Genomic DNA, 16848 nt, shown 5'->3' on the forward strand with positions numbered 1-16848 from the left:
GTAGGTTTGTATATATTAGTGTGTCTCTTTATACTTATATTGTCTTTTATGAAAGTGTTTTTAAACCGGGACCAGGGTCCAATTTCGTATTGTTTCATGTGGAAATGTGGGATGATATGACAATGAAGAACCTTTTGACCTTTAAACTGGATCACGCAAATATTTGATTCCTCACTCATCTCAAGTGGGATAGAAGCAGTTCAGTGTGCCAGTGAGCTGTCTGATGGCTGAACACATCTGTCTGTGTTTGTGTGCAGACGAGCAGATGTACCGCTGTGAAGACTGTGACGAGCTGTTCTCCTCGACACTCGAGCTGCGACGGCATCAGAAGTACTCGTGCTCCAGCGCTGGCTCCATCTTCGACACGTTGAGAGAAGACTTCAAACAGGAGCGCGAGGACAGCGACGAGCCCGTCCACGAGTGTAAAGACTGTGAGAAGATCTTTCCGAATGAGTACAGGTACACAAACAATTCTGAAGCACATAAAATCTAGTTATCCGGATGCATGATTTGCACTCACTGATGAATTTGCCCTTTTTTCACCAAGTCTGGGCCAACACATGATAGTCCATACAGAGGAGAGGGAGTACAAGTGTGACCAGTGCCCCAAAGCCTTCAACTGGAAGTCCAACCTCATCCGTCACCAGATGTCACATGACAGTGGCAAGCGCTTTGAGTGTGAAAACTGTGATAAGGTACAGCATACCCGGCACGTAAGTTGGGCACAGGACACACAGGCTTTATCTGTTTCTACTTCTTAGGCTTCATTCATAATGGTTCTGGAACTTTCTGAGTAGTTTCTTAAAGTGTAGCTTGAATAGATAAAGCAATGAAAACTGCATATTTTCACTAACTATGCCAAGGATCGCCAATGTGTCGACGCTTATGTGTCTTTAAATGCTTCTTAATGTAAAATTGCAGGTGTTCACAGATCCCAGCAACCTTCAGCGCCACATCCGCTCCCAGCACGTGGGCGCCCGCGCTCACACGTGTCCTGAATGTGGCAAGACCTTTGCCACCTCGTCAGGCCTCAAACAGCATAAGCACATCCACAGCAGTGTCAAACCCTTTATCTGTAAGTAGGAGCTTTGGAAGGTCACGATCGCCTTCTTCATGACAGTTAATTTATCTGACCCCTCTTTTTTCAGTCTCTATGTACAACAACTTGTTTATATCTTTTGAACCAAACATGCATTGCTATTTATTTTGATTATATGTTGTAAAGAATTGATTTGACCTGTTCACGTAAGCTCTTTCTTGTCAAACTGACAACACTGACGCATACTTAAAATTAGTGTATGACAGTAATTTTGGATCAGAGACTTACATATGTATTTTGTGCCACTTAAATGTGTTAAGTAATTGTTTGTCAGTAAGATACATAAAACAGTCAAAATGAATAAGTTGTTTCCTTTTCTAAAAGCTGTTTTATCAGAAGTTTACTTTTCGATATTTGTGTTGCTGTTGATTTGGTATACAGAGTTAGAGACAGTGTTAAAATGGGTTTAACCAGGCCCTGATGGGCTGCATCTTTTTGCTCCCCCAGGCGAGGTGTGCCACAAATCCTACACCCAGTTCTCCAACCTCTGCCGCCACAAGCGTATGCATGCTGACTGCCGCACCCAGATCAAGTGTAAGGACTGTGGACAGTTGTTCAGCACTACCTCCTCCCTCAACAAGCATCGCCGCTTCTGTGAGGGCAAAAATCATTATGGTTCCCCAGTAGGGATGTTCAATCCTGGCATCCCCATGAGCTCCAGCCCCATAATGGCTAAGGCCAAGTCCCATCACCCCCACCTTCCCGGTCTAAACCAGTCAGGTTTAGGCTTCACTGACTACTTTCCCTCCAGACCTCACCCTCATGCTGGCTTGCCCTTCTCTCCAGGACCCCATGGTTTCCCGTCCCTCCCTCATGGTTTCCCAGGTATCTTTCCACCATCACTGTATCCGCGACCGCCTTTATTACCGGCCAGTCCGTTGATAAAGAGCCCGCTGGGCGGCAGCAGTCAGGAGGTGAAGTTGCCTCGGAGTCCCATAGATGCCCCTCCACTGTCTCTGGTTAGTTCCACAAATAGCAATGGAATTAACAGTTTGAGTCAGCTGGAAGACAAGGAGAAAGAAAACAAACTGGATTTGTCTTCTAGCGGAGAAGCCAAGCCAAAATCTAAGATGGTCGACATGTCTGACGGCAGCGACCTTGAAGATGTTAATACCACGAGTGGGACGGATTTGGACACCACCACTGGTACTGCTTCAGGTGACGGTTCTGACCTGGAGAGCGAAGGAGAGAGTGAACGTGAGCGAAGTGGTAAAAGAAGGAAGCCATCTGGCACCGTGTCAAGTCAAGAAGGCCACCAGTTAGAAGACACGAACAGTGCGTTGATATCAGCCATGTCTAGTTCAGGTAACCTCTCTGTCGATCGTCCATTTTTTGCTTCTGCATCGTCCCAACACTCCTTCTTCCCTCCACCCGATGAGCAAGCTCTCCCACCCACCACCACAAATGCCAGTGCAGCCACCACTGATTCCATCAAAGCCATCGCTTCTATTGCTGAGAAATACTTTGGTCCAGGTTTGATTGGACTTCATCAGGAGAAGAAGATGGGTCCACTGCCCTACCATTCCATGTTTCCCTTCCAGTTCCTGCCCAACTTCCACAACTCCCTCTATCCCTTCGGCGCTGATCGAGGCGGTCTCAATCCTAGCATGTTCTTCAAGGCAGAGCCCAAGTCACCTCGAGAGCAGCTGCACAAGATGACTTCTAGTTCCCCGGCAGCTCCAGCTCCCACGGCGGAGTCACCGTTTGATCTCACCACAAAACCCAAGGAGGCTAAGTTAGCTCCTCCAACCCCAACAAACCCCTCAAACCCCAACAGCAGTACTGGGAGCAGTAGTGGCCCATTAGCAATATCAAGCAGTGAAGAGCAGCCATTGGACCTCAGCATTGGCAGCCGGAGCCGAGGCGGTCACAATGGCGTGCCGGCTGAGCCACAAAATCGAAAGAACCACATCTATGGAGTTGGAAAGGGGGTCTCCATCAAAGACGAATCTCAGTCTGGTTTCCCACACCCCCATTCCCAGTCGTTGCACCAATCCTCCATCACCCAGCACCAGCAGGCACAGCCACACCAGCCGCCGCCCCTGCACTACGCCAAGCCCTCGGCATTCTTCATGGACCCTATATACAGGTATTTCAGCCCCGATTAGAGCACAAGCTGCTGCTTTCACATCACCAACACCACTGCTTTCATGTACAAGCACTGAAGAAGATTGGTGATAAGTGTGAGCTTGGAGGTTTTGCATGAACTCTGACCTTGGTACGTAACCCTCTGCCTTGTTGTCGGTCCAGCAGGGTGGAAAAGAGGAAGCTACTCGACCCCGTAGGAGCTCTGAAGGAGAAGTTCCTCAGGCCCTCGCCACCCCTCTTCCATCCACAGGTAGAATTCACACACATGCACAATTCAAAGCCAAAGACGGCACTTGATGTAATCTTGGGCAGAAGCAGTAAATGATACATGCACTTTAAACAAGAACTACAGTAAGGGAACACCAAACAGGGGAATTGACCTCTAGGTATTGCATGGAGGCTGATTATTCCCAGATGGTATTGACTATTATTTTCAAACTATGTATTATGTGAAAATACCTCACTGCTGCCTCCCACGCTGCTGCAACCTGAATTGATAGGGCCCTGCGCGCCATCATTCCACAGTGTTGATGTTATTTTCTCAAGGGTTCTGTATGATTTCTTCCTTTGTTTACTGAATGGCGCCTGTGTACCTCGTCACTTCTACCTTTTTCAGAAGACACAGACTGTTATCGCAGCCCCTTTGATAATCAGTCACATTGTTTGACTGTCCCCAGACCTTCCCCACCTCTGCAAAGCTTGATTACAGCCAATGATAGTATTAATAAAAGAGAGAATAATAACCATTTGAATTGTGACAAACCGCCTCGGTTGGCCGCGCTAATCTTAGTTGTGGCATTGTTTTATGCACTGGGAGCCCACAGGCCAGCTAATAACTCAAGCCCCTCCAAGTTTTTTTTTTTTCTCTGTGGCTGGCTGGCTGGCTAGATAATAGCACCATGTCCATCAAGGACATCCTGTGTTTGTATCCAAGAGAATGGGGGGCTCTCGTTGGGGAAACGGTTTAATCTGACCTGGAAATCTGTGTCCTCTTGCAACTGTGACTTTGCAATACACACATCTGGTCTATATGCAGACAGATAAATTTATACATAAATAAGCATCTGCATATAAGACGTTACACATATATGTGTGTAGTTAACATAGATCTTTCTGTAATGGAAATCTGCTAGCTCAAACTTATGTGGTGGTATTTCTGTGCTCATAATCTTAATAAGCAATATATTATTCATCACTGGACGATAACAATCTAAAGCTCCGTTTTGAAGGGATCATCTCAGAGCTGATTTATGGCCGACGATAAGAAGTTCTCACAGGCTCCCATGTAAAAACCTCTCATATCGGAGTGTCTCAGCTGTGATCCTCCCCGTGATCCAAACACAATGCCACCTCTAATTCAGTCTCATGACGGAATCACCCTGCTCCCGTTCTCAGACTGCGAATAAACACATCGAGACGGAGTGTCTGTCCCTGTGTCTCTCCTGTCCCGTATTCACTAAAAAAGGAAGGATGTAAGCTGTTTTTGGCAAATAAACTCCTACATAACTGGCCCCCTTTGTTCACGAGCTTCTAGGGGAAGGGAAGCAGCTATCAGTCGGGGGTATCACAAACTATATTGTATTGCTCCAATCGTGGCTCTTGAATGCCTCATTTAGCTAGTTTGCCGGCCTGCAACGCCAGCATTGGCAGCAGAAGGTAAGAGGTAGAGAACAAAGCAGTGGTTGAACCTGAGGTTGGAAGGAGGGGGGGGGGGCGCTGGAGGAATAGTAGTTGAGCGTTTGTGAATGTGTTATAGGTCAAGGAGGTGACTTGCCGTTAGCACAAACAACAAGGCTAACCTCTGATATACTGCTTCCTGAAACGCTTTGCTCTTTGTCTCTTTCCCTCGCTCTGTGTTTTCTTTTCTGGCATTGTTCCTTTGTTTCCAGCGCAGTCTTTTCTCTTTTTAAAACACACATATTAGTATATGACATTATACATGCTGCGCGTGTTACCTTAAATGCAAAGTTTCCTGTTAACCTCTTAATGCACTAAAGAGCACCAAACTGTGGTTTAACAAATGTGGCTCAATTTGAAGTTAAGATAAAACATTATTAATTTTATTGTCAAAGTATCTGATGTCATCTATTCCCCTTTTCGTCTTCCCAGATGTCAGCCATGGAGAATATGACAGAGAAGCTAGAGAGCTTCGGCGCCCTAAAACTGGACGCGCCGCCCAATTCGCTGCAACACTCGGCCCATCCACTGTTCAATTTCCGCTCGCCGCCGCCTTCCCTCTCAGACGCCATCCTGCGCAAGGGCAAGGAACGCTACGCCTGCAGGTTAGTGACTCCACATCCAATTTCAGCTGTCGTTTACATCCTTAAAACTGCATTAAATGTTGCATTGACGAAAAATGAAAGTTGTATCGATGATACTCATTCATCCTTGCTGTCCGATGTCTCCTTCAGGTACTGTGGGAAAATCTTCCCGCGATCAGCAAACCTCACCAGACACTTGCGGACACACACAGGCGAACAGCCCTACAGGTATTCTAGGATTCTAATGAAGTGTAGTCACTAATTTTGTCTGCTTGTCTTCATGCTATTTTTAACACTTGTCATGTCTTTTCTAGGTACTGCTTTTTCTGTGCAATGTTGTTCTGTTTTTGGAGTATAAATATTAATATCTTTATCTATGTTTTACTTTAAACAAGTATTTAAAACAAGATTTCCTTTTAAAAAATGTACAAAATCAATTTGCCTTTGTTTAAAAAATGTAATATTTTGTGAACTCAAAGGAGTTTCTTGCTCACCTCAGCAGGTCGATAATAAAATCACGGCCTTCATCTCCGGTGGAAGGACAGCCTCTGCTCACTCTGCTGCTCTTTCAGTCCACATTTAAATCCCTCTCCTCTCCCTCGGCAGGTGTAAATACTGTGACCGCTCGTTCAGCATCTCATCCAATCTCCAGCGCCACGTCCGCAACATCCACAACAAGGAGAAACCCTTCAAGTGTCACCTGTGCAACCGCTGCTTTGGTCAGCAAACCAACCTCGACCGCCATCTCAAGAAGCATGAGCATGAGAACATTCCTGGTCAGTTTGCAGCGGCTACGGCTGTTTTCTCTGAGAAATAAAACGAGGCTGTGTGAACCGAAATGCAGTGAACAAACAGGGACTGTTCGGTTGACGGATGTTCTAATGAATGGCTCACATTACCCATTTGGAAAATCATCACCTCGATAAATGTTTAGGTTTGGGCTGCAAATGATTTCAAGAGGGGAAACTGCTTAATTAAAGGATTCACAGTTGGCTTTCCTACTTCATTCCCAAAAGCAGCCTTTCTGTGTCCAGCGTAGAAGTGAGTAATTGCACGCTGAAGTGTTAACTTCGATGCTTCACAGTTGTGGTAACATTTTTAAAAAATGGCACTAATTCATAAACAAGTTCCATGTGAGAGTCATCAGATGTTCTGTTTCACCATGAGGCCTTGATTGCAACACTGATCCCTAATTCTGAGTCAAATTAAAGTATGCAAGAGCATCTGCTAAAATGTTTCAGTGTAATCCCCACCATGCAGACCGAGAAACCACCGACTGGCTCTCCCTGGCAAAACCGTTTATTTGGAGCACATTATCTGTCTTTTTATTCAAACGCACAAACACGACTATTTGTGTACTTTGTAAGTGACACCATAATTTCCAGTTAAATACCACTGTGACTCTTCCAAGAGCAATGTTACAAAATCTGTCCAAAAGAGAACAGAAATACTACAACACAGTGGGAAGATATTCTGAAATGCGACCTAAATATAAAGTTTGACTGCACATCAGCCAACAGTAGAAGATTGTAGACGAATCTTCTGTGTGAGTTTATGGGGATGTTCAGCCGGGTGCTGCCTGTAAAGAGCGTCTTTTTGCTGTCATGTGCTGATAAAGGTGCAAAATTGATTTAAAAAAAGACGAAATATGTGTAGATGCTGATTAGTTTTTACACCTAAATTTAACTGTTTTTCATTTTTAACATCTGAAATAGCAAATTCACAAAAACATGCATTTCCTCAGTTATCAGAATGTATCTGTGCTATTCCTTTATAAGTTTCACAAGAGGGTTATGCAATAAATATGCAGGAAAATCTAAGAACACAAGTGATGTACTTTCTGTCTAAATTCTCCATGACTTTGCTTTTTTATTTTGTCACTGTTTATCTTCCACAAAATTCCTTTAACATTTTCCCATTTGTCAAAAAACCAAAAAGATGCCCAATGTCAGCTTTTCACTCCACATTACAACGTGAAGCTTTAAATATGAAATAATTCTGCGTTTCCCATAAACTCTGTTATGTGTGTCTGATGATCATCAAACTAATCACGGTTGTGTATTTGCTTGTGTGTGTGTGTGTGTGTGTGTGTGTGTGTGGTGGGTGTGCATGTGCGTGTGTTTATGCGTGTGGACGTCTGCATGCTTTCCCCCAACAGTGAGCCAACAGTCCGGGATGCTTTCCAACTTAGGAACCACCATCTCCTCGCCAAACTCAGAGCCAGACAATCATGCACTTTTAGACGAGAAGGAGGACTCCTACTTCTCAGAAATCCGCAACTTCATTTCCAACAGTGAGATGAACCAGGCCTCCAGCTCCACGGATAAGAGGTAAGGAGAAAACGTGCTCACACCGATCCCATTTGCTTTATTTATTTTTAATTTTTTTTTTGCAAAGACCTACGATGATTACATTTGATCCATGAGGCTGACTCTAATTCTCACCCCGACCTCATCCTAAATCTAACACCAATTCTAACTGCAGCAGAAGGAACTGCTCAGACGTCCTCAGGAGCTTTGTGATGCTTATCAGGAGAGCCAGTCCTCGGTATGGGAATGCAAGGAGATGCGAAAAGTTTGTTCAACGAAAATGAGCTTTTGTGCTTCCCTGTGTGTAATCAGCAGCACGCATGCTAACACTTGGTGCACAGCGCTCTCTAGTGGCTTAAACATGCTCAGCAAATGTCACCACTTGCAGCGCTTCATGCTACTGTTACACTAATTGTCCTCACAAGAACCGCAGTTTTTATAAGCCGCTATAGGTCAAATTTAACAATGACACAATAAACATTTTTTTTCAAGGATATCGTTCCGATTTTTTTTTTGTTTTTGAAGATCTTTCCAGCTGTTTCACCAGCATTTACAGTTTTTTCACTGCAGAGGTGTTTAGTTCATTGTACCTGCTAAAAAAGCAGGCATGCATCATAAAAATATGAAAAAATCTGATGTATTACTGCTGATAAAGCTCCTGGAAATCACCTAAAATGTGAGCTATGAGCAAGATCTGTATTACAGTTAGTTTCAAAGTGGATCCTGGTCCAGTAGGTCTCTTTAGGTAGCGTTAATATACATGCTGATCACTTTGATTTTTTTTCCACCTGGTGTACAGTTTGCAGATTTTGTGTTGCCCTCTTCAAGTATAAGCTCTTCAACCATCAAAATCCAGTTTATGTTTAACACTGTTTTACAGTTTTTGTGCAGAAATGCAGTTTTTGCTCGAGTAACACTAACAGGACTTGTTTGTTTTCTTTTTCGTTCCGATGAAAATGCCTATTTTTAACCCTAATAGCCACCAGTGAACGTAAAGGTCCTGCTTTAGTCCTGAAATGCTTTTAGTGTGAACAGCTGAGTTTATTTGAAGATTTCGAGGTTTCAGACCAGAAGAGGGTATATGGAGGGGAATAGAAGGAGGAGGAAATGTTTCTTCTCTTTCAGTCGGTAGCTTGCCCCCTTTTCCTGACTCTATTTGCTCTCCATCTCTCTCATCCTTGATGTGAATTCCTTTCTGGTAGTCTCACTTTCTGTCTGCCTCTTCCTCCATCATCCCCCTCCTCCCTGTTGTCAGCACGCATTATGGCCGGCAGACCCAGTGGCAATTTAGCCCTTCTGCCATCTGGGATCAATACTGAGTCTCATCCACAACAAGCCGGCCTGACATTTTAATATCTGTAATTCAGACTAAGTGTTATGCTTTCTGTCCTCCCACCAGACAGCCCGCTGTTTATTCTCCCCGTGAGTGACTGAAGTCAAACGCCGAACAAAAACACACATTCATGGATGACTATCTGTAATCACTCTTAACCGCCCTCGCAACACAGTTTCTCCCCTTTCAAAAAAAAAAAGTCTCCTTTCAGCATCACAGCCAGACAAAATAAAAGTGCTTGGTAGCTTTTTGTTTTCACATGACCTTTTTCCAAGCTGGGATGCTGGAGATGCTGAGGCAGCATCGGTTTAAACAACAAAAGTTAGCCGGGATGGAAGTGCACCGCAGAGTTTAAGGACTATCGGTCTCAGGCTTTATGGTTTGGATAAAACTACAGTGCTGGAGCTGCTTCCATGTCTGGGCTACCATAGCTGGCAGTTTGGACCCTGAGGGGGACTCGGGTTGAGGCATTTATCTGGGAGATCCACTGATGATTGAGCTCTTCCCCCGTCCACCCGCTGTACCCATACCCCCCGCCCGCTAACACAAACACCCGACTGACGTGTTTAGACTAAATGACAAAACCCAGGGCCCCCTATGTCTGCGCTTCTTTCTCCATTCGCAGGCATGGACTTTTTCCCCCGCCAACCAGCTCTGCAATTTGATTATGGTGATATTTAATCTAGATTGAAAGAGAAGAACGTTTTTTTTGTTTCCCCACCCACCCTGTGTGACCCATTCCTGTCCCTGTGCGCCCCTTCCCAGAGGTAACCCTGTCCGATTTGATAAATGTCCACTGTGTGGCGAAAAAAACGTGAAAAAAAATGGAAAGGGTAAATTTGCCATCCCAAAGGAAATGATATCATGAGCCATGACATCGTGGTCTGGGGGGGCGATGGATAGGGAGGTGCGGGCTGGAAAATGTACAGATGGCAGGTCGTAATGGTGGCGTGCTGATAGCCTGTTTGCAGCCGATGCTCCACCGTTACGGAGCGCAGAGGAGCCGGGGCTGAACCAGACCATCTCCTGCTCCGTTTGAGAGGAGCTTAGCCAATTAATCATCTGTGGGCGGTTTGAAAAGCGCTCCAGGCGGACTGTCAGCACCCGTGTTGTTTGTGTGGACGCTGGAGCTGGACTGTGCGCGCTGTCGTCGGATTATTTATGTTTCTCTCTCTGCTGGTGATGAGTCATGCTTTAAGATGATTAGGAAATGGTGAAAGCCGCCCAACTTCAGACTGGACGCAGCACTGAAGGAAGTCACATTTTGACCATTGTTGGTACACAAAAAATAGATTTAAATTACCGAACGAGGCCTGTGGGCTCATGATAGACAGATTGTATTGCATGAAATTAAAAAAAATATGATGCAGTAGAACCAGATACGCCCTCCCACTCGGCTCGTGTACACATATTTCTGTAAAACTCTTTCTACTACACTACCCATGATTCAGTGCGTCCTCCTTTAGGCTCCTCCTGATTGGCTGCATGTTCTGCTTGCACAACTTTGGATGGTATTCAAAATTATATAAACTTTTATGCTCTTGTGATGCTTTTTTTCTGCAAAGAACATGCAGCACAATAAACAGGACAGATATAGATTATAGATATATGTTTTGTGTTTTTTGTCCCACTTGTGTTGTCTATTTTTGTCGTTTTGTTTCTCGCTTTTGTAATTTTTTGTCTCATTTGTGTCATTTTTTGTCTTGTTATTTGTCCATTTTTTGTCGTAGAAGTTGTATAGAGTTGTATTTTTTTGTAGGTCATTATGCTGTGATTTTACTGGTCCTGCTGAGCTAAAATGACTTTGACTCCCCTGCTCTAAATGCTTCACTGCTGCTCACATTTCCTCTTTCCTCTGATCCCTCCACAGGTCGGACCAGCCTGAGGAGGAGCGCCCGCCCAGCCACAGCTTGTCCAACTCCAAGCTCGGCCTCCAGGCGATGGAGGAGGAAGAGGAGGAGGTGGAGGGCGACGACGAGGAAGAGGAGGAAGGCAGCCTGACGGAGAAGTCTCACGATGAAGCACCCGAGTCCCCGTCTCCGGTCACGACGGGAGCGTATGAAGAGGACGAGGAGGAGGATGAGACGGCTCCGTTAGCGATGAGCTACGAACACACTCGCAGGTATTCAGCAGGCTTAATGAAAACTCCAAATCATCTTAGCAAACTTTTTACTGAAGCTTTTCCTAATACCTGCTTTCATTCTAACTAATGCCAACAACTAAACAACGCTGAAAAGGACAGATGCTCAAAAATTAAACAAAAAAGTCAAAAGTTTTCCCTTTAGCTTGCATTGGGTCTTTTACTTTTCAACCCATTTTCTTCTGTCTGCTTGTCTATCTCTTTTATTAATCATTCCTCTCCTTTTCTCCTCACCTCTCATATCAAATCATCTTCTTTAAAATCCTCCTTTAATTTTCTTTCACCTCCTAAATGACATTAACTGTCCACCCGTCCCTCCTTATGTCTTACCTTTCCATCCGTCCATACTTGCCCTATCTCTACCATACATCCATGCCTCGGTGTGCAGGTGTATAGAGGAGGAGGGCTCTCTCCTGGACCTGGAGGGTCTGCCCAGCTTTCCCAAGAGCCTGGATGGTTTGCGTAAAGCAGCCAGTGACGAGCAGCCCTTTGACGTTAAAGACATATTTAACACTTCACTAGAGTCTGAGGCACTGAAAGAGACTTTGTACAGGCAGGCTAAAACCCAGGTATGTGGATGTGGGGGCTTTTGGGTGTCCATTTAAAAAAAAAAAAAAAAAAGGAGGGACAAGATGTAGGGCTGGGTGATAAATCGAATTAATTCGATTAATTCGCCTTTTTAAAACCTCACGATTTTAAATTTGCCAAATCGTAAAATCGAGGTGAGCTTAAATATATAACAATACAGATTCTTCTTCTTCTGCCTTTTACGACTTGTGCACTGGTGTTTGTTTCCGCCTCTCATCTTCTTCTGCCAAAACACTCACACCCCCGTCATGGCGGACAGAACAGCAGACGAAGAGTTGGTCGTGAGAAAAGGGCCTCATGTTACATCGATTATATGGAAGTGGTTCGGCTTTGACAAGACTGACACAGAGCAAACTAGACAAGCCCTCAGTAGATGGCAGAACCACCCCATCTACTGGCTGTCACTGTGCAGCCCCTACCGTCACACATGTAGCTTTCAATTTTGATCATCCTACGTATATCCTTTCCTACTTGATCTGCTGACCTCTAACTCCACAACTGAGCAGGGGACCTTAGACTGATCTTCAGTGCCAAGTTTGATTATCCTGACTTCAGCACTTGCAGAGATATCTGACCGGACATACACACATACACACACATACACGCATACATACTTACCTAGCCAGATACCGAAGCGAATGCAGTAACCCCGCCGACGTACGTCAGGCGTGGTTAACTACAGTCATGTGCAAAAAAAAAACATTCAAAAGTACTGTGAAAACCAAGAGTAGCAGCACAACTAACCTCTTTCAGCACCTCCAGCAGAGGCATCCTAAAGAATGGGAAGAGTGCTGGCAGCTACAGGAGTGCGGCATGGCTAGCACTAGCCATAGCAAACAGACCGCAAAGAAACAACAAAAATCTATTAAAATCGTAATCGTCCAAGACGACTAAAAAAATCGATATCGCCCAGCCCTAACAAGATATTATTCTAATAAGAAAGGAGCAATGATGAAATACAATCCACCTAAAGAGAGATCAGGGATGAGATGGATCCTTTCATGTTTTCAAGACTGTTGCTAAACTGCACCTTTTGTCCTACTTTGTCTGTTCTTCTCACTTAACTTACTAACATGTGACTTGTAAACTGTTTTCTTTTCTGTCATATTCAGCCTTCTTTACGAGATTTAGTGTCCAGAAATTAAATGATCTAGAAACATTAGAATCATTCATGTAATGTGATCTTCATTGAAAAAAGCTGCTTTTCTTTCAAATTAAGGGCATTTCTAAGTGATCCCAAACTTTTGAACAGTAGTGTAACTAATCAGACAGACTTGTACTGATTAATAAGACCTGAAATCATCCTTTACTCTCTTGACAGCTACTTAGACACAGAGAAATGCTAGTAAACCAGAGTTTCTGTATCTACCTGTCAAGTTTCCTCACATTTAAAGTCACCTGTCTCCTCTCGCAGGCTTATGCAATGATGCTGTCTCTCTCGGAGAACAACCCTTTGCACGCGCCCTCCCAGAACTCTCTGGACGCTTGGCTGAGCATGGGAGGCGGACCGTCTGAGACGAGCAGCTTTCACCCACTCAACCACATCTAGGCGAGAAAGAGAGAGAACAGGTGGGAGGAAGAGTAGGAGGAACATTAGTTTTGCAAACGGATAGAAACAAGAGAACTGACTGGACACGAGTAGCGGAAGGATGTGGAGGCCAGAGGAGAATTCATTGTCACATACATTCAAGATAGAAAGAGTGAGTTTGCGTGAATCTGTGTGTGTTTATTTGTTTGTTTGCGAGTGTGTGTTTGTGTACGAGAGAGAGAGCGGAGGGGAAGGATTGTCCCGAGGCAAGACTCTGTCAAAGAGAAAGCACTGCTAAGCTCCTGTTGATGTGAAGGACACGATGAATGCTTCTCACTAGCATTGAAACTCTGCATTACTCTGATCCTCCCCAAGTGCACAAGGCTGACTGCAGCCCCACAGAGAGCCTGCAGCCCCACAGAGAGCCTGCAGGAGGCTCTCATGAAGACACTTAACGACTGATACGTCTCTAAAGTCTGTGTACACCGCCTACTGCAAACGTTGCAGCCTCAGCACTGCATTGGCACTGCATGTCCACAAGGTGGCGCTGTTTCACCAGGAACACGGTGGGCGTGTGCACACAACTGTCTCCAGGTTTCCTGGCCAGACAGAAGTGACTCATTCGCTGACCTTGTTTCAGTTTTTACAGCAGAATCAACATTAGCACCACATGTTACGTATGGAACTGACAGATCCTGTAGACTGTTGATTTTTGAATGATTACACAGAGAATGATGTTCAAATGTGCTTTTAATGAGCTATCTGGGCCACTAGCCATCGTAATTTGGTTACTCAGTTTGATCACGCTGAAAATGAATTGAAATCACACTCAAAAAAATGAGGAAAGTCTTTCTCTGCTTGCTTATTTCATCGTCATTTGTTAATTTTATTTACTTTCTTTCCTCTTAGATACCACAGTATTGTTTCTTTGTAGGCACCACAGTGCTAAATTGTTAATATAATTATTTTAGAGAAGGACCAAAATTGTATGATATTGTCATATGATGTACAAAATAACCTAGATGTTCATAGCATGAGTGGTATGTGCCAAATAACCCATAGAAAATGTTTTGTTCTCTGACAATCATTTCATTTCCAAGGGGCTTGCATTTGCTGTCATAGTTTTTTTTTTCTTATTACGCGCTTATATATTTGATTTCAGAAGTGTGTGTATGTATTTATTTTTGGTTGTTTTGTCATGACTGGAGGAGTGAAAATGAAGAAAAGTCATTTGTCCCTCTTTTCTCGTTGCTGAAGGAATGAACACCTATCAGAAGATGAAGGAGATTCTGAATCTCTGGTTTTGATGGGTTAGTGTGCCAAAATGGAGAGAACCCATGAAATTCATTGTTTTTATTTATAGTGAAAGATAGCTGTAGTTAGTTTTAGAACTTATTTGGCATTGAAACGTCCTGCAGTGTTTAGTCTTTTTTTCTTTTTTGTCTTGTTTCAGTTCAACCATTTTACCCAGTAGGCTGAATGTGTCTTGTTCCAAATGATTCAAGTATTATTGGGGGGCAGACTTGGACACCTTTCACTATGAATGTCAGAAAAAGGGCATTACGTCGTCACACGGTTGAATCTGACTGCTTTCTACAACATCAAGCTCCGTTTTCCCCTCTTGCTTAACATTCGATATGTGTAGTGTAACCAATGAAAATTCTTTTTGCAATGAGTTGTCCAATATTACACGGTCCAAAAGTGGAGAACACACACACACACATGCACGATGAACATGACAGAATCACTGGTTATGCAAGAAGAAAGGCAAGGACTGAAACCAAAACCAAAAGAAGAGAGTAAACTAATCCACAGATAGTATTAAAATGGACATCATAATTCTGCTGGTCGGTCTATCACGTCATAAAGACTGTCTTGTTGATTCTGGACAGGGAGAACAGAAACACTTGATGACTGCTTCAGTTTAAATCCCTGTTGTTCCTCTGAGATCGTACTGAAGACTCATTCCATGCGGTCTACCAGGTAGCTGTGCCATGGAGGGTCATATACTGTAGATAGCTGCAGGAGGCGAGCATTGTTGATCACTGTTCCTCCCTGCACACTGGGACTTTCAGAACTAGGCCTGATGCTGTATTTTCAAACTAGCACTTAAACCATATTGGGTCCAAGCCATACATCGATCAGGCTTAGGTCTCCAGAAGGCAGATGCATTTTCCAACTGGTTTCAACAGACGAGCAGGTTGTGCTCAACACAGAGAGATAAGAAGAACATAAGCACTGTAATTTTTCTTCACGACAGCAGGTGGTAGTGTGATGCTTGGACTGCTGCATCATCTCATTTTTTCTAAAGACAGAAGTCTTTTTTATAATTCTACTGAATGAGATTCCATTCACGGTAAACACGTTGTTTTACCACTTGTGGTTACAAAATGTAAAGACTCGGGTCACTAAGTTTTTAGGTTGACTATATGTAGTAATTCATGTCATGGACTACTGTAATAAGTACGCGCTGTGTAAAGCAAAGGAATTGAAGGCATTGAAGGTTTTTTTTTTCCATTTTGCCAACTTCAGCCTGGCAGATGGTCACTGAAATATGTTTCAGCATAATAGAACATGGTTGCTGTTTGCCCCCACTGTTACAGGAGAAAGTAAAAAATATACATTGTTTCTTTTTAACTGTATAGTATTTTAAAGAATGAAAAACAATGGTGCATTTGTCTGAAGAAAAAATCATTGAAAAATATGGGTTTAAATGGATGGTGCTTGTTTTGTTTAAATCTGAGTTGTGTATCGCCTCTGTTATGTTTATTGAAAACAAACAAAAAAAGTTATTGTGCATGACGTGTTTAGCAGTCATAATGATGTCCATTTGTGAAATGTGTATCAAATCAAAAAATGAGGAAAAAAAAAGAAAAGTAAAAAAAATAATAAATCCGTAGATGCACTTATTGTACATGTGGCTAGGTTTAGTAGGTTTGACTTCAAGTTCTGACTGCCTTACGGTGTTTGGGCAGGTGGTTCTGAAAGACATAGAGAGGACTTTTGGGAGAAGACATAATGAAAAACAATAAAGGATTGTAGAATAATATTGAACAATTCTGAAATTGCAGTTCTTTTGATGCTTGTGATTATTGCAGATGTACTTTAGAGAAATTTCATTGAAAAGATATGACTCTGATGTTAATTCTGTAGAATAGCAATGTATACCAAATGTAATCTTTCCAATGCTATGAAGAATTTATACATGAAATTGATATGCAATAAAACCTGTGTGCTTTTTAATTGGGATGCCTACTGTGTGTTTGTAAACTGTTAAGAGCATAAATATATAACCATAAACAAAGGAGAAAAGTATTTCCCTTTCCAGTTTATTAGTTGGAACCACCCAAATGGCAGCCAAGCCGCGCGAGACAACCCACAGCAACGAATTTAATTCTCTGCCAGGGTGGGTCTAGTTACCCTCCATAAGGCTCGAGGCTGGATTCTCCTAAAACTGGCCGGACCAATCACCATGAAGTGTAGAGTCAGAAGGCGGGCGTAA

General features: G+C 43.5%; 1 protein-coding gene across 8 annotated transcripts in view; it reads left to right on the forward strand.

Moving 5' to 3' along the window:
• prdm16 (PR domain containing 16) overlaps positions 1-16589 on the forward strand; it is a 201483-nt gene extending 184894 nt beyond the window's left edge. For 2 of the 8 annotated variants that reach the window (XM_051949247.1, XM_051949253.1), the window contains 12 exons: positions 258-459; positions 548-713; positions 922-1075; positions 1514-3188; positions 3350-3437; positions 5297-5469; positions 5599-5676; positions 6055-6224; positions 7607-7778; positions 10961-11212; positions 11619-11799; positions 13233-16589. In XM_051949247.1, the coding sequence (XP_051805207.1) occupies positions 258-459; positions 548-713; positions 922-1075; positions 1514-3188; positions 3350-3437; positions 5297-5469; positions 5599-5676; positions 6055-6224; positions 7607-7778; positions 10961-11212; positions 11619-11799; positions 13233-13367 (3446 nt within the window). In that variant the 3' untranslated portion in view covers positions 13368-16589. The remainder of the gene's footprint in view (positions 1-257; positions 460-547; positions 714-921; positions 1076-1513; positions 3189-3349; positions 3438-5296; positions 5470-5598; positions 5677-6054; positions 6225-7606; positions 7779-10960; positions 11213-11618; positions 11800-13232) is intronic. The other 6 variants (XM_051949248.1, XM_051949250.1, XM_051949249.1 and 3 more) reach the window with 6 other exon arrangements.
• Positions 16590-16848: the final 259 nt, after the last annotated feature.

The sequence above is a fragment of the Acanthochromis polyacanthus genome, chromosome 6 (assembly GCF_021347895.1).
Source record: "Acanthochromis polyacanthus isolate Apoly-LR-REF ecotype Palm Island chromosome 6, KAUST_Apoly_ChrSc, whole genome shotgun sequence".
Classification (NCBI taxonomy): domain Eukaryota; kingdom Metazoa; phylum Chordata; class Actinopteri; family Pomacentridae; genus Acanthochromis; species Acanthochromis polyacanthus.